This window comes from Astatotilapia calliptera, chromosome 2 (assembly GCF_900246225.1).
Source record: "Astatotilapia calliptera chromosome 2, fAstCal1.2, whole genome shotgun sequence".
In the NCBI taxonomy this organism is placed as follows: Eukaryota; Metazoa; Chordata; class Actinopteri; order Cichliformes; family Cichlidae; genus Astatotilapia; species Astatotilapia calliptera.
Window position 1 is genome coordinate 30,508,546 of NC_039303.1, and position 20,553 is coordinate 30,529,098.

At 40.3% G+C, this 20,553-nt stretch overlaps 1 protein-coding gene across 1 annotated transcript in view; it reads right to left on the reverse strand.

Moving 5' to 3' along the window:
• Positions 1 to 16,403, reverse strand: part of dock2 (dedicator of cytokinesis 2) — a 97,643-nt gene extending 81,240 nt beyond the window's left edge. Inside the window, exons 1-19 of the mRNA XM_026194526.1 lie at positions 16,225 to 16,403; positions 14,311 to 14,394; positions 11,843 to 11,883; positions 11,598 to 11,653; positions 11,394 to 11,490; positions 11,157 to 11,305; positions 10,755 to 10,890; positions 9,954 to 10,111; positions 8,671 to 8,752; positions 8,364 to 8,499; positions 6,787 to 6,862; positions 6,550 to 6,626; positions 4,206 to 4,456; positions 3,771 to 3,869; positions 3,527 to 3,599; positions 3,117 to 3,220; positions 1,844 to 2,045; positions 231 to 328; positions 40 to 129 (exon numbers count right to left, since the gene is read on the reverse strand). Of these exons, the coding sequence (XP_026050311.1) occupies positions 40 to 129; positions 231 to 328; positions 1,844 to 2,045; positions 3,117 to 3,220; positions 3,527 to 3,599; positions 3,771 to 3,869; positions 4,206 to 4,456; positions 6,550 to 6,626; positions 6,787 to 6,862; positions 8,364 to 8,499; positions 8,671 to 8,752; positions 9,954 to 10,111; positions 10,755 to 10,890; positions 11,157 to 11,305; positions 11,394 to 11,490; positions 11,598 to 11,653; positions 11,843 to 11,883; positions 14,311 to 14,394; positions 16,225 to 16,267 (2,052 nt within the window). The 5' untranslated portion in view covers positions 16,268 to 16,403. The remainder of the gene's footprint in view (positions 1 to 39; positions 130 to 230; positions 329 to 1,843; positions 2,046 to 3,116; positions 3,221 to 3,526; positions 3,600 to 3,770; positions 3,870 to 4,205; positions 4,457 to 6,549; positions 6,627 to 6,786; positions 6,863 to 8,363; positions 8,500 to 8,670; positions 8,753 to 9,953; positions 10,112 to 10,754; positions 10,891 to 11,156; positions 11,306 to 11,393; positions 11,491 to 11,597; positions 11,654 to 11,842; positions 11,884 to 14,310; positions 14,395 to 16,224) is intronic.
• Positions 16,404 to 20,553: the final 4,150 nt, after the last annotated feature.

The following is a 20,553-nucleotide window of genomic DNA, read 5'->3' on the forward strand; positions in this document are numbered from 1 at the left end:
AAGCATGCAAAGTCAGACTCACAAAAACCATACACTCACCAAGGCATCAAACACAAGAATGTCATAGTCATCAGTCTGAGAGTGTTCCATCATAATGTTGAACAAGGCATCCAGAGTGTCCTGCAGAAACTATATACACATGTACAGAAAAAAAAGGGAGAAGCAGTCAAAGTACACACACACTAGTCTACACGCTTATTGAATGGCACACTTGTATTCACACCACTGACCTTGACCACCTCCTCTCCATCAATGATTTTTAGCTTCTCCAAGTTTTCTTTGAGGAGCTCAGGTCGAGTCCTCCACTTGAGCAGACCCAAAAGCCCCACTACACAGACGAGAAAACAAAGGATTTTTGATGTTCAGGTGGAAGTTGAGGTTACTCAACTATAATGTAAATGCCATTTCAATTAACAGCATAATTAAAAAAGAGAGAGATTCTCCTTGGTATTGCGCAGAATTCAGTATTAATTTCATGTGAAATATAGTAAGCTGATTTTTTCTGCGCTGCATTAAAATTAGAGTTGAAACAATAAATGATTTAATTAGTTACACTAATTAACTGACAGCACTGAAGTTCAGCAATTTGCTGTTTTCCCTGTTTTAAACCACTGTAAATGTAATCAACCGGGTTTTAAATATACAATAATAAATATAAAGTGTATGCTTCCTGGGCAATATACATTTAATTCTAGAGTCTCAAGTTCATTTCCATCTGCCAATAAAGTGGAGATTTGTCAAGTAATGATTGTTATATGGACAGTGCCCATCCCTCTGGGACTTTCAAATCCACAGTCTGTGTCATTAATTCTGCTTCAGTTTGACACGGGGCAGATTTCCATGTCTCTGTAGTGCTGCCCACGTAAGGCTCACTGCTTTCCCTGACCGGTAATTTCTGACTCACCGGGCCAAGCCGCACATCTGGTGGGTGGCCCTGAACAACATTGTGTGCATGCATGCTTAAAAGCCTTTGTGTGTGTAAGTGTGTGCATGTGTGTGTCTGTGTGCACGTGGTACAGGTGATTAATACAGCAGGATAATGTTCATTATAGTGATGGACTGACTTCCTCAGTAACAGCTGTTGAACTCCACCTGTCTCTGATGCACCTTACTGTCTGGGGTGAACGTGCTTTTTGCATTAGATGTAGATGTGCATTTCACTCTGTATGTGTGTGTGTGTGTGCGTGTGTGTGTGTGTGTGTGTGTGTGTGTGTGTGTCTGGCCTGTGGGGCTGCCTGAGTGTGTAGGACAAAATGATGACTTTCCCTGCTAATAAAATCCATGTATATACACAGCCTGCCCTCCATCCCTTGCTTATTATTCCATGACCACAAAACATATAGTCTAATTAAGATTCTGTTGACTCACCATTAATTGGTTAGAGGTTGTCTTTCCTCTAATTTGACCTCACCTCAACCTTTAACTCTAAACCTAAAAATAACACAGTCTTAGCACGTCAGTAAAATGTTGATTGCATTTCACCACAAGTTTGTTGTTTTCAAGGGAAACATTTGAATCCAGCTCAATACATGAGGCCACATCCGACCAGTATTTCTTACAGACTTGTAAGGAGTGGATTTGTCCTCTACTAATTTCACAGCCAACCGATGATTCATTGTCTTTGCCTGGCCTTATTAGTCTGTTGAAAGAAGTTGTTAATTAATGTTTTTTTTTCTTTTTTTGGATGTGTCAGGCTTGATTTCAAGCACCCTCCTCCACATAAAGGTCTGCTTTTGACCTTTTGTCATCTATTGTGTTTTCATGGCCGTTTCTGTGTAAAAATCGTTTGCCCTGCCAAGCCTCTAGCGTGCTAACGTCGCCACAATATCAGGCTTGCACGTACCGTTTTGGGTGAGTTTAGTGGAGCAGACCAGGGTGGAGATGGTGAAGCTGTCTCTAGAGCTTACAGACAGGCCTCCTCCTCCCCCAGACACGCTGCTTGAGCTGCGGCTCAGTGTGGACATCTTGTGGGGGTCACTGTGATGGTTGCGGGTTGAGGGCAAAGACAAGTAGGAGTTCACGTCTTCCATGCGCTTGCTGTCACCCTAAAAGCACAAAGTCATTTTTAACAAAATGCTGTGGATACCATTAGTGCGACAAAGCTGTCATAGATGTATAGAAATTGTCTCAGCTTACAAGACGTCTTGATGTAAATGAAAAACTGATCGATTTGATACATTTGTAAGATTTGTAAAGCGTAATCCTATGTTTTGCCTAAGCCTTATTTACTTCTGCCTTAATTTTTGTGAACTCATAGTTTTGGATACAGCTGTGTCAGACAAGTTAGAAAGATAGAAGCTTTGAAAAAAACAGAACACCGTTAATTTGTCACATCAACATCAACGGTTCTTCTAGGTTGATTGCTTCAGGGTGGCAGGTAGTGGGTAGTGGTAGCAGTGGGACAGCTCTGGCACGGCAGAGGTGAGGGCATCAGTGAATGTCATATTTTCAACTCAGCACCCTCAACTCTGTCCTCATTAATGCCACATCAGTAAATAATGAGTGAGTGGCTGGAAAAATTGGAGAGTAAGAGAGTGAAGCCATGAGCGGCGCAGAGATCGAGAGGAATGCAGGGATAACGAGAGATAATCGAGAAAGAGGGCACAGAGGGACCATCCATTTGGTCTTTGAGTGAATCACGAGTAATTAATCTTCATTGGGTTTGGCATTTAATCAATATGGGGATTCAATCTTAGCTTGGGCTCATTTGGCAGGAAATCTATTTGGCTTCACTCAACCTGTCTGGGTGGCCATAACCTCTTATCTATACTCGCTACATGTTTAGGTCAGTTTTGATGATTGTTGCATTTAAACATACATTGTTAGACGTTTTCCCCGGTGCAATCATCTTTCAAACTTATTTGTAGATTATCTACCATACAGTATTTTCGACAAGTGGCTGTGCACATTTTCACCACTTTTGTTTGACCTTCATATTGTAAACATAAATTCATCATGAAAGGATCATTCTTTGTTTGTTATTATGTGTTCTTAGGTCTATATGCGCTATTCTCTAAACTGGAAAACGAGGATGATGGTATTTCCTTTTGAGAGGATACTGAGTCCATTCATTAGTTCGTCTTTCTTTATCCAAAAGTTCTGCCGCTGGTTCTGACCTTGAAGACCACAAGTTCATGCAGTCCATCCTGCAGAACAGTCCCATCATCCTTCATTAGACGCACAAAAGCCATAGCGAAGTTCTTCTCACTCTTATCCTTGGCTGCAAATTAAGGAGAATGATAAGTAAACAAAACTAGAAATGGCCAGGGGAAAAACACATCAGGGAAATAGAGAAAGAGAGGAAGGAGTTCACACGGCACGCGAATTCACACGCAGAAGAAAGAAAAAGTGCTCATTTGTTTAATCAAGTATGTGTAATGATGCCTTGGCTCATTTTCCAAATAGGTTAGACTCATTCTGTCCTTTCAGTGTCACATTATACTCAGGGGATCAGAGAGGAGGAGTTAAGAGTGATGATCTAATGAAGAATGCAGACAAGTAGAGAGAGACAGAGGGTGATACTTACACTCCTGGGAAGAGCGATGTCTGAACATAAAGCGTAAATGAATTCTGTGCATTTCTTCCAGGGGGACTGCCACCTGGAGGATATCTCACGTTATTGTAGAATATAATAAAACTGATATCCTAAAGACATACTGACAGTATGATGTGATTTCTTTCCTTGAACATTAGAAATCACGAATGCAAATGCATTATATCAAGACAACGGAACGAAGAGACTAGTAGATAAGGAAATAAAACACACACACCTTAAACGTCTCCATCCAGCGGGGCTGTTTGACTTGGTAGTAGATGACAGATCTGTACTCACTGACTGCCTTATCCCCTGCTCCCAGACAGATGGAGTTCTAGGAAAAAGAGAGGTAAAGAAAAATACGCCTCACAGTGACTGTGAAGAATTTATGTTTGTGTGTGCATCCATGTATGCCTAAGATGGATTTGCCTTCTGGGATAAATCCGTATCCATTTGCCCTGACTATGAGAGGGTGAGTAAGTGTTTCATCAGTACCGTGCTTGCTCAATGACCTACACCACCTCAATCATTTAATACACAACATATACTTTTGCACCCGCACACTTTATCTATACCCTAGACACACACAAACCAATCACAGTTCATAGAAATCCCTCTCCTCTTTGAATCCATTGATATGCTCTGTCCCTGTTATTTCACATTTCCTCACCTGTATGACTTTGCCCTCCTCATCACAGACCCACATGATGACCTCTACGTTTTTCTGGGTTGTCTTGTTGTATTTGTCGAAGTCTCCGCCCTGTAAGGTGAGGTAGATGTCATTGCGAACATCTCCAGGCATAATGATCTCTGGGAAGCCAAGCTTCCGGGCTACCACGGTGCTGCGGTCCACGAGGTGAGGGTATTCCTTCCGAATCTGCACAATGTCCCCCACCAGAGCCTTCATGGTGACCCACAGCCCTATGGATAAGAGAATGAAGAAGACTATGTATTAGAGATGGAGGAAGAGAATGTACTACTGAAAAAAAAAAAAAAGATGCGATAATGACTTTATATACGTTTTTTCCTTATACATATTATTCTTCTGCACTACATAAAGTGTGATGCAGAGTTGTGGTTGTGTTGGTTAAAAGAAGCTAGGAAGAGGCTTTTCAAGCTTATATCTGGTCACATTTCTAGTTAAAGCCATGAGATTTATATTTTGTGTAGAGCTGCCATGGGTATGCTTTGTTGGGAACCCTGAAGCACATATGAAATCTTCCTATTCTGGCTTTGGAAATCTTAATGCCGGTAAATCTGAGCAGGTCTCAGGTGACCAGCCCCGTCCTCAGTTGCCTCACATGTTTCGCTGGCTCCATTCTCAACTGCAAGACCGGGCCCAGGCTCAAACCCAAACCCAGCTCCAAGCCCAGCTTTGTGGCAGCTGTGGCTAGAAGATCAGTGGATGCGCCAGCTTCTCCAGTCTGCATACTGAAGTATGTTTGATCAAGACACTGAACCCAGAGTTGCCTCTGATGTTGCCTCTGATGCATCAGAGTGTGAGTTCGTGTGAAAATGGTATAGAAAAAAAAGTTCTTTGAATGTATGTGAATGAGCACTGTAGCAAAAAGTGGTTTGAGCACACAGTTAGAGTAAGGGTACGCATTATATACCAGTCAGTTTATGGTATCATAAAACTTTTTATGCTTATTCTTCAAGCATACATGCGTTTCTGTAAAATGCAACAGACCAGAAAGAGAAAGATGCACAGATAAGATTTGGCCTGCAGGACCATCTATCATATAAAACAACCTGTGTAAAAACAGTGTATTTTAATGGGCACGAGCATAAACTGAATATTTTAAAGAACTTTGCAAGACCAAACCTTAGCAAATTTAAGAGCGTTTGCATGTAAACACAGGCACCACTCAAGTCTTCTTTAAACGAGGGATCGCAAAACGAGTGTTCATTTATTTCTCTGTGGGAATGTAAATTCAAATGGAAGCCAAATAAATGAAAATAACTTCAAGGACCTGTAGTATTAAAACTGAATTTAAAAAAAACTTTAAGATGTTTTCAGGACCAACAGAAACCCTGAAACATGAGGCCTGAGGGCTGAACTTAATGGATGCTTTATTTTATGTAAAAGGTTACTGTTATTTATGGGAAACATGATATTAAAATGAACTGAGGATGTGCTGGCATTGCAGACAAGACTGCAATAAATGCTGGAAAATTGCTGTGTCCCATTTAGGAAATGGGAGCAAAGGGGGAAAAGAAAAGATGGAGGTATTATTATTATCAACAGAATTTACTTCTAAAGAAAATGGACTCTCAGAGGGTTTCAGAGAAATTAGGTGAAAAAGCAAAGAAAAGGAATTGGGAATCAAAAGGGGAAAAAGAGGTGAGCTATTTTAGGGAAATACATAGGTGGTGAAATCTAGACTGTGTTACAAACCTACATTTTCAAGGATAACCACAGACCTACAGGGAAAACACTCAATGTGTTTTGTGTGTGTGTGTGTGTGTGTGTGTGTGTGTGTCTGGACAGTAGCAAAAGCACCTAAAAGAGAGGAAGGAGAGATTAGGGGTGAGTAATGTTAAGAGCAGGCATCTGGTGGCCTCAAGTGTTCCTTCCATATCTGCTTGTTCAAGTGCTCCTTTCATTTTCCAGGTTATGCCCAGGGCCTTCAGGAGTGAGAGGAGGATAAAAGCTGAGCGATATGACAGTGCAGTCGGATATGCGGGGTTACTCTATGTGGAACAAGACAGTGTCACCCATAGGGGTTGTCAAAGTCTGCCATAAACATGAGGTAGTGAGCAGCAAGACTAGAGTCTGGTCAGGGAGAAATGGAGGTTAAGTAATATGAAAACACCAGCTCAAGGGTGGGTTCATTCTCCACCCTAGTGCAGAGAAAAGAGGCGAGGATGCAATGAAGAACTGCCATTTTATCTAACCACAAATGACTGGAGCATATACAGTCCAGTGGGAACCTTCAGTGCGTGCAGGACTTTTGCAAGAACTGCCACATGACTAGGAACAAAGAACAAAGCCTGGGATTGCAAAACTGTACCTTGGCCACCACTGTCTCCTCGTGATGTTGTCACTTTGTTCAGTAAGGTGTGGAGAAAGTCATTTTCTGCAACTACCCTGGAGTCAAACATACAAACACAAAGAAAACATTCATATGCAGAAAATTACAGTACTGTTTTCTTAATTTTATAGGTAATAGATTTTCAGGTTTTTAATTGCTAAGAAAAGGTCAGAGAGAGGTGGAGTGGGAAAAAAAGAAACAAGAAACAGGACATACGGGAAAAAGGGGATGAAATACTGCTTCTCTTCATCGCATTCAATCTTCCCTTTGATGATATCACTGATGTCCATCACTGCCAAGAAGAGAAAACAAATGTGTCTGTGATGACAGAATCAAACAAGTACTAGGTTGTAATCCGTACTGAGGTTTCACATTAGCAAAACACCACATTAGAAAGACTGGCCTCCTCATTGCTCGTTGTGAAGTTACATGAGGATATAGGCAACTTAGAAGTGAGATTCCAAGAAGCCAAAAGTGTAAAAAAAAAAAAAGGGCTTTATAGTCACCATCAACATTTTAGCTTTGTACAAAGGATAGCTCCCAGGTGTAAGTATGTTCAATAATACCTGCAGCAGCACAAGCAGAAGCAAAACAATGTTGACCTTTAGAGCAGCGGGCCCCAACCCCCGGGCCTCGGACCGGTACCGGTCCGTGAGTCGTTTGGTACCGGGCCCCGAGAGTTGAGGCTCAGGTCTGAAATGTATGTTTTTCAGGGTTTTTATCGGTTTTCAGCGTTATTTTGTTATTCTTTTTATCGTTAACTCGGTTTTCCTGGGTCTTTTCACGTGTGTTATGAATAAATCATATTTTTTTCAGTACCGGTACTAGTTTTATTGTGTTGTATTTATCCGCGACACCTTAAAGGCCGGTCCGTGTTGTCGGGCATAAACTGGTCCGTGGCGCAAAAAAAGGTTGCTTTAGAGAACACAAGTAATAATGATTGAAGCACCTAACAAAAGTCATTATTGATGGTAAAACTGGTGGAATTTGGTAATGAAATGAGATGTGTTAGCCTTTTCTCCTGTGAATCGGATGAAAGCTTCTGTTGTTTTACGGGTGGCTGTAGCTCAGGTGGCAGAGCAGGTCAGCCACTAATCAGAAGGTCGGTGGTTCGATCCCAGGCTGCCTCCTGGCTGTATGCCAAATATCCTTGGGCAAGATACTAACCCCATGTTTGCCTATTGGTGGTGGTCAGAGGGCCCGGTGGCGCCAGTGTCCGGCAGCCTCGCCTCTGTCAGTGCGCCCCAGGGCAGCTGTGGCTACACTGTAGCTTGCCATTGCCAGTGTATGAATGGGTGAATGACTGAATGTAGTGCAAAGCGCTTTGGGGTCCTTAGTGACTGAGTAAAGCGCTATACAAATGCAGGCCATTTCCCATTTGACCCTCAACATTAATCAAAAAGACACGCTCAGTTACCTTGAGGTCACCAGTATGCTCACAAAGCATTTACAAAGCTACTTTTTTAAAAAAAAAAAAGGGTTTTAACCCTGCACTTTTTAAATTCACAGACTTGCAGTCTTCTTCACTGCCTTCAAATTATGCAATAGTGTGTTTCCTGTTCACTATATCCGATGATTAGTGTTCAATATATCTGTTCATTAGTGCAAAAGTGTGTCATAATTTGAAGTCACGTATATGTAACAAAACTAAAATAAACATTGCTTATCGCTGAACTAGCAAACACTGACAATGAAGATTGCCAATGTACTTTTTCCACTCCTTGATCACTAGAGCTAGAAATTTAGTAGCATGTTGGAAAAAAAAACCTCTGCATTGTCTCTTCATGACTTACCTGCAACCCCAAAAGGCCTCCTCAGGCCCTGAGTAAACTTCTTGTTGTTTGCTTCTTTCAGGTCCATCCTGCCTACTCTTACAATCTGACAGATCAAATAAATCTTCTCTCTGCTCAGGTCTTTGTTTCCCAAGTCCTGTTGAGCAAAGACAAAAACAATTGTGTATGAAATAAATTCAGAAATCAGGAATAAAGGAACAAACAAACAAACAAAAATGCTATGTAATCTTCTGAAAAGAAATAGGTCACCTATTTCATCTCTCCACAGCTAAGAACAGTGTGACATTGCCCTCGTGTGGTCACTTACTGTAAAGACAACCTTCAGGTTGTTGAGCATGTCAATCTCTTTAGGAAAACCTTTGCTGCCCCAGCGTACTAAGTAGTTCTCACTGTACAAAGAAGGGTAAAGAGTTACAAATAAATAAATACACAAATAAATAAACATTTTTAAATTAATTTTACATTTTAGCAAGCAACCACATAAAGATTATCTCATCATTCATAATTAAATTTTCAGACATACTCTACTAGCCAAAATGAAACTGTGCACTGCAGCCTGACTGATGCACATGATTCACAATGAAAACAGTTTCAGTGAAACTTAAGCTCAAATCTTTGATCCCCTTGCAAACAGCTGTAACTACTAAATCTACCCTGTGTAGCTACATAAACATGTAAGAGACACTTTAAGGGAGGAGAATAGAAAAGCGGACCCCAAGAAAACCTGTGGGTGCAGTAAGGTTAAAAAAATTAGAAAAACCTAATATCTTTCTAAAATATTGAACCCTACTGTTCTTCACTTTTTTTCAGGGAGATGTGGATAAACATACCTCTGCGAAAAAAAAAGGTTTTCAAAGAAAATAGTAAATTATTTAAGCACATAAGCACAGATGAGACAGAAGTGAATCAGAGATCACAGCCAATGCAAGAAAATACAAAAGAGTAGCTGTGGATAATATATGTTATAAGAATAAGATGACAGACTTGGGTCTATCTTAATACTTTCAGCTTCTGTGGCTGAGACATAGATATAGCCAGTATGACAGTGAGTGACAGGGCTTAACGTCAGCACTGTCAGGCACCACACAGTGCTGCCACTCAGTATGTGCGGCCCTATAATTTGTAGTTTCTGTATATTTATTTTTGGCATGCCGTTGTTCACATTTAACAGGGCTTAGCAATAGAAGAGAAACAATGGAGAGGTATACAGACACAAGAAGAAATAGAAAAAAGGTTTTGCATATATGTTTTATACAGCAGAACAATTGAGGTAAGGTTAAAAACAACAACAACAACAACGACATCTAAACAAACAAGGGATGTAATTTTTTAGCTGGAACTATGATGTTAATTTCCAAAGAAGAATCAATTACATAAGAAAAAAAATCGCCTTATCTTTCAGTCTGTATGTTTGTGATTTAACACAAAATAAAAAGTCACTTCCTTTCAGTGACACTGAAAAATATATAAGACCCGCAATAACTTTACTTCACAATGTGAAGCCAAATCTTCCTGAGCGTCTAATCCACCTGACAGGAACATATGTCTGAAACACCTTTAGGGAATACGGTAAGGAAAGAGAAGTGACACCTGATGATGGTTTGCTTATTGGGATCATAGAGGGACATGAAGAGCTCGGAGTCCTCTCCAATGCGACAGACAAAGTTCCTCACAAAGACGTAGAGGCTGTGGGTGGGGGAGGACTGGATCCGTGCTGAGATCCCGCTGTGGTCTGTCTGGATGTTGGACTGTGTGAGAGGAAATTAATTTTAGGAGATAACTACTGATGATGATTTAACAGGATAAAATTCCAACCAAAAGTGTTCATTTTGGCAAGGGTCTGATAAATGTGTTTGGCTGCTCTAATGTTTTATAATTAGTGGTTACTTTATTCTAAAATGCACCAGCTGCAGCTGCAGATTGTGGGTTTGTGCGGGAAATGGAAATCACTGAGTAAGAAAATCATCAGAAATCCATTCTGTCAATGAACTGAGTCAAGGCTGAAATGAAAAATTGGCTGGATGGAGTTGAAGTGGAGTTAAGCCAATTTGAAAGGAAGTGAATTCTTAATTAGTCCAAGCTAGCACACATGACTGGGAAGTAAAATGTATTATTTAAGGACTTTTTCACAAGGGTTAAGTTTTATTTTACTAATTTATTATTTTTTTTAAAAAGTAATAAAGTCGTTTTTCTACTTGTGTTTAGTTCAGGGTAACTTTTACGCGTACTTGTATTACCCCAATAATGGGGTAGAAGTTACTCCAGAAAAAAAAACTCCCTGGTTGTTGCTTCCAAGCTGAAAAAAACAACACTGTTGTGACTGTGACATCACATTCACCCTTGGAAAACATTTTCTATATGGCCCTCTCCTTCCTACAGTTTGTTATATACCTGCTCCTCTTTGATGCGTTCATTGATCTTGGCTGTGGCCTCCTCATGGGCCCGAAATAGACTGATGACGTTGGCTCGCTCTGGGTCCAAGATGTTCCCGTCGTCATCTCGAACAACCTGGTCCAATTCAAGGATCCTGGTGTGGGGAGTAATAGAGGGAAGATTGATACAAGGTGAACAAGGATGAGGGAAGAGCAACACAGGAACACAGCAAGGGGTATGGACTGGGAGGCAAAGGAATAGAGATTGCAAGACAAAGTTATCAGGAAAAGAACAGAAAGATGTTCAAAGGAGATCAAACTAACATGAATTATACAGTCAGTATGACAAAAATCTGGTTGGTTGATTAAGCTTTAAACAATGAGAAAGTATAAACATGTTTAAATATTAATGCAGGCGTACTTGTTGCCATAGTCAATCTTGGAAGTAACTTTCTGCTTTAGCTCCTTGAATTCATCACTAGGCAGGGTGCCAGACAGGAGCTGAGAACGCCACTCCATCAGTTCCCACATCAGCCTCTGGACCTGTTTGACACGTGCCTCTTTATTGGCCTGGAGAGGTAAATAAATGATGTTCGATTCAGGCGCACAAACACACACACACACGAGTACAAAAAGTGGCTCACTGTTTAATTCATACCACAAATAGCTGCTTCCATATGCTTCCCCACTCCCTCAACGTAGTGGTCACCTCCTTCACCAAGGGCATCTCTGCAGACAACACCACTTCCTCATCTCTGTCAGAGCATAAGTAATGGAAAATGGAACAAATTAAAAAAAAACTTTTACAGACAGTTAAAGATGCCTTATTTTTGGTACTGTTATTATTATTTTTTTTACATACCCTCGTTTTTCAATTATGACTTCCTTAACTTGAACAAAACTGACTGGAAACATTCCCTGGAATACATGTAGAGGAGATGAATGAGGAAATGATAAGTGGTGATAGCTTGGAATATTCTTTTCCACAAGAAAGAATAAGAAAAGTAAAATTCTCACATGAATAAATCTGGCTGACCGCTAAAATGTGCTTTAAAGCTTTCTGTTAATGTAAATCTTCACTGATATTATGCTTGTGTAGGCTCTTACCTGTTGAGCTTTGTTCCTAGACAAGAAGCCTCTGTACCAACCTGAAAGACAAAGTGGCATCTTACTATCAAGACAGGAAATCAGGATAGCGTAGACTCTCTAATTGGAACAACATCACCACCTTAAGGGAGTCCAGCTCCATAATTTTGTGGAGATGGAGCTGGACTCCTGTAAAATGGTATCAAAGAGGGGGATGTTGTCCAACATTAGGACAATACCTCTGACCCACTCCATGACGTGCTGGTCAGTCACAAGAGGATGTTCTGTGAGAGACTGAGATTTCCCAAATGCACCACGGAACGACACAGGAAATCATTCCTACCCGTGGCCATCTCCCTGTACAAGTCCTCCATCTAATGCACAGTACAATAACTACACCGTTTTGCACATGCTCTACAGTGAAAATAACAAATAACAAGTTTTGCAGTTTAGAGTAAAATGTCAATCATATATATTTCACCTCTGCAATATTCTGGATATTTATAATTGAGCTATTTGTACATATTGGAGGCATTTCTTATATTTTGTAAAATTTGTGATATATTGTATTATTTAATACAGCTCGCACTGGAACGGTTCGCAGCCGAGTGTGAAGCAGCGGGAATGAGGATCAGCACCTCCAAATCTGAGGCCATGGTTCTCAGCCGGAAAAGGGTGGAGTGCCCACTCCGGGTCGGGGATGAGTTCCTGCCCCAAGTGGAGGAGTTCAAGTATCTCGGGGTCTTGTTCGCGAGTGATGGGAGAAGGGAGCCGGAGATCGACAGACGGATTGGGGCTGCAGCTGCAGTAATGCGGACGCTGCACCGGTCCGTCGTGGTGAAGAGGGAGCTGAGTGTAAAAGCAAAGCTCTCAATTTACCGGTCGATCTACGTCCCTACCCTCACCTATGGCCACGAGCTGTTGATAGTGACCGAAAGAACGAGATCGCGGATACAAGCGGCAGAAATGAGCTTCCTCCGAAGGGTGGCTGGCCTCTCCCTTAGAGATAGGGTGAGAAGTTCGGCCATCCGGGAGGGGCTCAGAGTAGAGCAGCTGCTGCTCCACATCGAAAGGAGCCAGCTGAGGTGGTTCGGGCATCTGACAAGGATGCCCCCTGGGCGCCTCCTGGGTGAGGTGTTCCAGGCATGTCCCACCGGGAGGAGGCCCCGGGGCAGACCCAGGACACGCTGGAGAGATTATATCTCTCGGCTGGCCTGGGAACGCCTTGGTATTCCCCCGGATAAGCTGGAGGAGGTGGCTGGGGAGAGGGAGGTCTGGGCCTCTTTGCTTAGGCTGCTGCCCCCGCGACCCGGTCCCGGATAAAGCGGATGAAGATGGATGGATGGATGTATTATTTAATTTAGTTCTTAATTTAGTCTGTTACTGTTATTGTCTTGGAGCAACTGTAACCACATAATTTCCCTAAGGATTAATAAAGTACTCTGATTCTGGAAGTTACAGCAATGTAATAGTTATACTCACTGGTCACTTTGTTAAGTACACCAGTTCAATTGCTTGCTACTGCAAATATTTAATCAGCCAATCACATATCAGCAACTCAGTACCTTTTCAAGACAACCTTAAGAAGTTCAAACAGAGTTTCAGAATGGGGGAGGAAAGGCGACTGAAGGGACTCTGAATGAGGCACTGTCGTTACAGCCAGGCTCGCTGGTCTGCCAGCTAAGAACTAAGGCTATAATGTGGTTGAGCACACCAAAATTGGATGGTAGAAAACTGGAAAAAAACATTGCCCGGTCTGATGAGTCTTGATTTCTGCTGCAATATTCAAATAGTAGGGTCTGACTTTGGTGTAAACAACATGTAAGCATGGAACCATCCGGCCTTGTATAAACAGTTCAGACAGATGGTGGTGTAATGGTGTTGGCGATATCGTGTTGGCACAGTTTGGACTCCTTAGTACCAGTTTAGCATTTTTTATCTGAATATTGCTCCCGACCATGCTCATCCTTTTATAGCCAGAGTGTACCCATCTTCTGATGGCCTCTAATGGCTGTTTCTGTGTGACAAAGCCCAAATCATCTGGCTAATTCCATAGACACCAAATCTCCATCCAGCCTTTTAGATTTGCATCAAGAAGATTCACTCTGCACCAACTGTGTTATGCTATCATGTGAACATGGACCAAACTTTCTGACGAATGTTTCCATCATCTTGTTGCATCTCTGCCAGGAAGAATTAAGGCAATGCTGAAGGCTAAACGGGGATTAAACCCAGTACAAGGATGTAAAAAGTAGCAGTTGAGCGTACATATTATTGTATTTTAAATGTATTTATCATGTTTATACTCCATAAAACATGATAAACGTCTAACTCTCACAAATGTAACATTTACAAAAACACGAACAAAATATGCTTACTAACATGCAGTTTTTCAATAACAAATAATTTCAAAGTTTTACACATCTATGTATAAAGTATTTGAACCACACTGACAAACCGGATAACCGACTTATTTAACAACATTTTACCTTCGCAAACCTCTTGGATGTGGACAGTTTCGCCCACCTCCAGGGAAAGGTGCTTCTCATTTTGGCCAACAAAGTTCCACTTTACTAAAAAAGAAGAAAAAAAACATAAGTGAATAAAATAAAAATATACATAAATATATTGAATATATAAATAAGGTTATTGTTACAATGGAAAAATAAACTTGAACACAAACACTAAGTATGCAATGGCAAGCCTCGGTTACAGGAAGATTTTAGTACACACGGTAAGCTAGCTTGATTCGTGACGTCACACGTTATAAGGTTTTTTTTTAAAAAAGGCTAACCAGTAAAAAAAAAAGTAGCAGTAAAACACAATAGTAGATGGCGACTAAGTAGCTTAAGGTAAATATAAATAGGTAGTCCAAATAAGTTAGTGTATCCAGATGCTGGCCAGCTGCAAACGGTGGCACACACGAGTAGGCAGGCAACGGAACAGGTTAAGGAGCAACGCCTTTCTTCAGTGGGCCTCAGGTTGGGTTTATGCGATAGTAAACAGCATTTCTTTAGGTTTTGGGCTGTTGATAATCCGGAGCTCTGGAGCAATTTAAAGACGTTAGTAGGCTCTTTTTTTCTGCTTTCTGTCTTTTCTTTAATGACTGTATCAGTCAAAATGATCGGATTTAGGAAACAGTGAAAGCAGCAGTGAGTAGCGACATGGGTTGCAGCCAAAGACCAGTTGCACGGCAGAGGAAAAGTGTGCAGAGCACCGACAGCTACAGTCTATCATTCATCTTTGTGCAACAGTTCAGAGGTTTGCTCTCCTCCATTTGAGCTTAAAGATGGTTTGCCCTCAAGAAGAACTGCAGCTACAAAATGCCTGCTAATGAAATTCTGACTGTGCAAAAAAACCAAGCAAAAAAGTCAGACTATTTCTAGACGATACTTAAACTGATAGAAAAGGAAAAGGAAGCTTATTTGTGCGCACTTCGTGAGACTAAATTGTCAACATTTTTTTTTTTTGCATCAGACTTTTCTACTGTATTCAAACTTGAGACTTCCTTCTTCCCCCACTTCCTGTGTTGTAGTCTTACACAGACCAGGAAGATATTTATACTAGATACAATAAACAATATTTTCTTTGAGTAAGTATATTAGAAAGTGCTTTAAAATGACTTTTTAACCCACACCCACCATCAGCATCAGTCTCGTGCTATAAGTAGATGAACTACCCAGGTGAAAGAACCCTACATGGTCTATCTTTTTGCAAGTAGGTTAAATGATAAATCAATGCAGTGGCTGCAACAGACCAGTGAACCTCAGTTAATAAAGTCTGTATTAGAAGGCAGAAATCTGTGTCTTTTCCAAGTGTGTGACTGCACTGCATATCTAATGGCAACACACACTGATTAGCTCCGCCATATTAAACCCACATACATAACAGATAAACTGCACACTGTACTTGCCCATTCTAGGATTTGCTCCAAGCCAAAACCAGGCTTTCACTTTCAAAAATGAACATTTTTAAGGACTGTTTATCTTTTAGCTTCCGTATTTATGTGCTGCATGCTATGCAATTTGTAGAGATTGCCTACTTGCAGCTGCTTATTTCTCCATTTTTGCTTATGATTTTATCCCTTACAAACCACTGCAGAACCACTTCAGTGCAAATAAACTATAATTAGCGTAGTTGCACTGAAGTTAAATGATGAATAAGATTTCAGGATCTCAGTTCTTTGGAAGGATTAAAGCTGATGTCTACCTCCTAAAGCTCTTTGAGGCCTTTGGCACCTGCCTACATCCGCCAAGCAGGAAGTGATGGGAATCTATTTTTCTCATTTCTATTCATTCGCTGTATAGGCTAGCATCATACCGTAACAGAAAGGCACCATAAAAACTGGATGTGCCTGCACATCTCACACAAAGATACATACAAACAAGCACATGTTGACTTACCTACACCATACCGCTCTCTTGTGGTTTTCATCCAAGGAGCCATGATTGTGTGTAATCCTTTACCTACTTTATACTTTTGTCTTTAGAAATCTCCTAGTTTGTCCGTCCACCTTAACTTCTCATTTCTGCATTTTGTTAACGTTAAATGAAAGCAATAAGCCCATCCCCCTTTGCCTCTCTTCCCCTTCTGTCTCTTCTCTCTTCCTGCCTTCAGGCGGTTAAGAGGAAGTGGGTGAGTACAACAAGGTGGAGTCCTACAGCACCCGCAGGCTTTTGCAGCGTGCGATGTCTCTTATTTTCCTCATTTAGACTCGACGTGCCGTCATTATTCAAAGTAAAGCGTCAGTAACACACGATGACAGTTACAGAAGTGTTAGAGTCGAGAGGATGTCTGAGTGTCCAACCGGGCCTGTACGTGCACATTTTTTTTTGTGCTTTTTTTTAAAGATCTTTTCATGTTTTCATATCTGAAAAACGCAGGTTGTCTGCTTTCTCACAGTAGCATCTAGCTGTTGAACCGTTGATGACTTAAACCATTATTCAGCCATCTTGCACATAACATACTCTGACTTTTCCCTTTGTGGATCACCATTTGAGCTTGTGAAATCAAATGTTGTAGACGGCAAAGCATCAGAGAATATGGCTTGATGCTGTGTTCTATTACAGATAATTTGAGCTCCCCCTTCCTCCTCGATCTACAACCAGAAAGGTAAAAGTGGAGAAAATGCTTTAACAATCCGAATGGCTAGGCAAGCACTACAATACTAATGCTAATCTTTAACAATTTTATGTTGCATAGGGACGATGGGTTAAAAGCTTCCTGGGTTTTTTCTTGCATGAGACATCAAACCACACTCTGTTTTTTTAATATGAATTTTGCTGCTCATTAAAATTGATCTGAAAAGACTAAAAAATGTCTGTAATAACCCAGAGGCCACGTCATCAAGCCCTGCCTGGCTAGCTCTCCATACCTCATTAATGGTTAATTTGATATGCATGTGAATACAGTGAAAAGGATCTAATGATCACATTCCAGCAGCATGAAGCAAAAATTATACTGACTTTGGCAATCACTAAAAAACTTTGTAATGTTTGCAATGTTAGCTGAAAGACACATAAAAGACTGCATGTATAGCAACCGCAGCAATTTTGTCTCTTTAATAGGGAACATTCCTGCAGCTCTATATACTTTCTAAACTGAAACTGCACTAGTACCTCAAAAAACAGCAAGAGATGTGAAGTGACGCAGATGTTAACTGGGTCCTGAATAGCTGGTTTTAAGAATCTTATATAAAATTAATATTCCAGTTGTGGACTGAAAAAAACACTCCTTAAATAAACTGTATTTACCCTGTACCTCCCACAGATTGTTGCCTTGGTAACCATTAGCTTTCCATTCCTGACAGCATCCTTTACACAGCAATTGGCAACAAGCATCCATAATTGATGAGACCTTTTTTAATATTATTGATCGCTCTCTTGACATTAATTATAACCTACACTCTTAGAATAGTAAATAGTAACTTTTCAGAGACCAGTGGGAAGTAATTAATATCCAAACGATCCATTTATGAACCAATAATCATCCTCAAGTCTTTATGAACTTCATCATCAGTATGACACTCCCAAAGCAATCACCCCCCACCCTTTTTAAAAAAAAAAAAGTACCCTGTAAATATAAACTCAAACTTCAAACCATTTTCAACTGGTTGATGATTATCCTTACAGCTTTTCTTCTGTTATAGTCCCTATTAGGGGAAATATGGATGACTCACGGATTAGTTTCTTCTGGACATCTTCACAAGACAAAGGACCAATCAAAATACTCTATGTGAGTATTACTTTTTGGACAGCCAATGTAGCTCACAATATAAAAGGCCGATTGGCAGGTTGGGTCTCAACCAATAAGGCTATGGCTGTCAGGTTTTGACAGCCTCAACCAATGATGCTGTCAAAACCTTACAGACACATGAAAAACTGATCTATCATCAGCATATCGCTGTTTACTTTTGTTATGATGGTGATTTTAGAGGCTTTCTCACGCCGCACATTTAAAATTAGCCATGTCTGAAATGATCCTTGAAAATGAAATAGTATTCTTTACTAAAGTGAGGACATAAAGGGATTTTGGGTACTTCACAAGTGATAGCCAATGTGTATAATCCATAGACTGTAAATGAAAGGTAGAGCTACTCTTGCTTTGTCCATTGGGGCGTTGTGTTGAGAAGCTTCAAGTGTAAAGTTTTTGCCCTTACCAACTTGGTAATTTGAAACTTAATGAAACTGAATGTGGCAAGAATTGAACTAACCAAGAAATCACACGGTACTCATAGGATGCTTGTCAATATATCATCCTGTTTGACTCTAGTGGGGACCAGGATTTACCAAATTAATGTTTTTTGCAGTGTGACTTTAACATACTTATCACATGTCCCTTTATAGGCCACCCATTTTTTTAAGTTTTTAATTTTATATTTCAAATCATGGTCATTTAAGTCACTGTATACCTCTGTAAAAGTGTTCACAGAGGTTTATAGACCACAGCACCTAACCTTAAGTCATAAGAGTCACCTGCTGGTAACCTTAGAAAACAATGTGGGTTTGAGGCACTTCTGCATTTGCTTCACTTCTCAGGACCTGAAGTATACATTTTATATAGTCTGTGTTATAATGTAGGTGAGATCATTTGTACCACGCCTTGTGACTCTCAAGTAACATCATTTGAAGTTGCAAATCAGGACATCCTTACAAAACACAATCACAAGTAAATCTAAATTCCTGGTAGCGGTTTATCATAATAACATGACAGAGTTTCACAGCAAGGCGTTCATGCATATTTACCACAGCTCCTCATCTGTTAAACATAGAGATAAATTGGGTGCATTGGAGTAGCCAGCTAAGTTAACATTTGCAGTATATCAAAAACTGTTATTTATAAGAATAAAAGCGAAATCACATGAAAAAAACCCTGTATGGATGGGTCAAAAAGAAAATCCAGAAGAGGGGGCTAGAGCTCTTAAATGGTTTGTTTGTTTGGTTTTTTCAAACATTTACTTATATCTTATCAGTAAGAAGTATTTGCTTCCTCTTGCTCCTTTTTGAACGGGAAATGGTCAGCTTTTTGGTTTTTGGTTTTCCTTGTGAGTAGAAAGGCTTCCAGCTATTTTGTGTTTATTTGTTTTTGTATGTATTAACACTTGTTACTTACATTTTCGAAATAAAGATTTGGCTGATCAGTATATTTTTTTTTCTGAACATAGTGTTGACATAGACTAGACACTACACACGCTGGTCACTTTATTAGTTATACCTTGCTAGTAGTTTTGGCTTTGTTATGGCTCTATAGATTCAACAATGTGCTGGAAATTTTCCTCAGACATTTTGATCCATATTGACACGATAGCATCATACAGTTACTGCAGACCTTTTTCCATGAGGAAAATCTGCATAATGCAAATCTCAAAGCTGCCCTATTGGACTGATCTAATGACTATGGAGGCCATTTGAGTACAGTGAACTCTTTGTTAATATTACTCTTAGATAATATATGATGGCATGCATATACTTGCTCAGTAGTAGGAAAATAAAGACATCCCACAGGTTGTTATTTACTCTCAAAACATGCCTATTTTCTTCTCATCCCTGTGATGCGTTCAAGGTGCACATGTGATGATGTTTCATCACTCAAGAAGACAGTGAGCATAAAAAGTAATTGTTTTTAAAGTAGGAGGTTTCAAATGCAATTTCAAATTCTTTCCAAGTAGCTCAACAAATCCAAATCAAATACACAAAAACGTTTCTGTTTAGTTTGGCATAAAGTGTGTCAGCTAGCTAAAAGTATTTCCTTGGGTGAGCAAACAAACAATGTGCAAGCCTGAGAGATGGAGAAAGAATGAGTACAGAAGAGGAAGATGAGAGACTATTTTCAAAGGTATGCAGTGCTCAGCAAGTGCCATTTACAGCACATGACCCTTAGTCTGATTTGTTGGGTCATGTGACTCATGGGTGGAAAATATGAATTCTTGCCAGCTAGCTGTCATCAGGGGCTGTTTGTGACTCAGTGTATATGAAGAGCCAACCTTGTTTCTTTCTCTGTCCTCACATGGTATGGAGGCGCTCTGACTGACGCACTTCAGCTCCTATAGTCACCCAACAAAGCATATATTGCAGCACTAATTTACTCCTCTTTTTGTTTCCATCTCCTGTAAATAAAATAGGTAATGCATATCCTACTTGTATAGAATCCCTCTTTTGTCGCACGCTAGAGTCCCTTATAACAAAGTGGGTGCTAATACCAACTACTAAGGACTAAGTTGCAGGCAGGTTTGG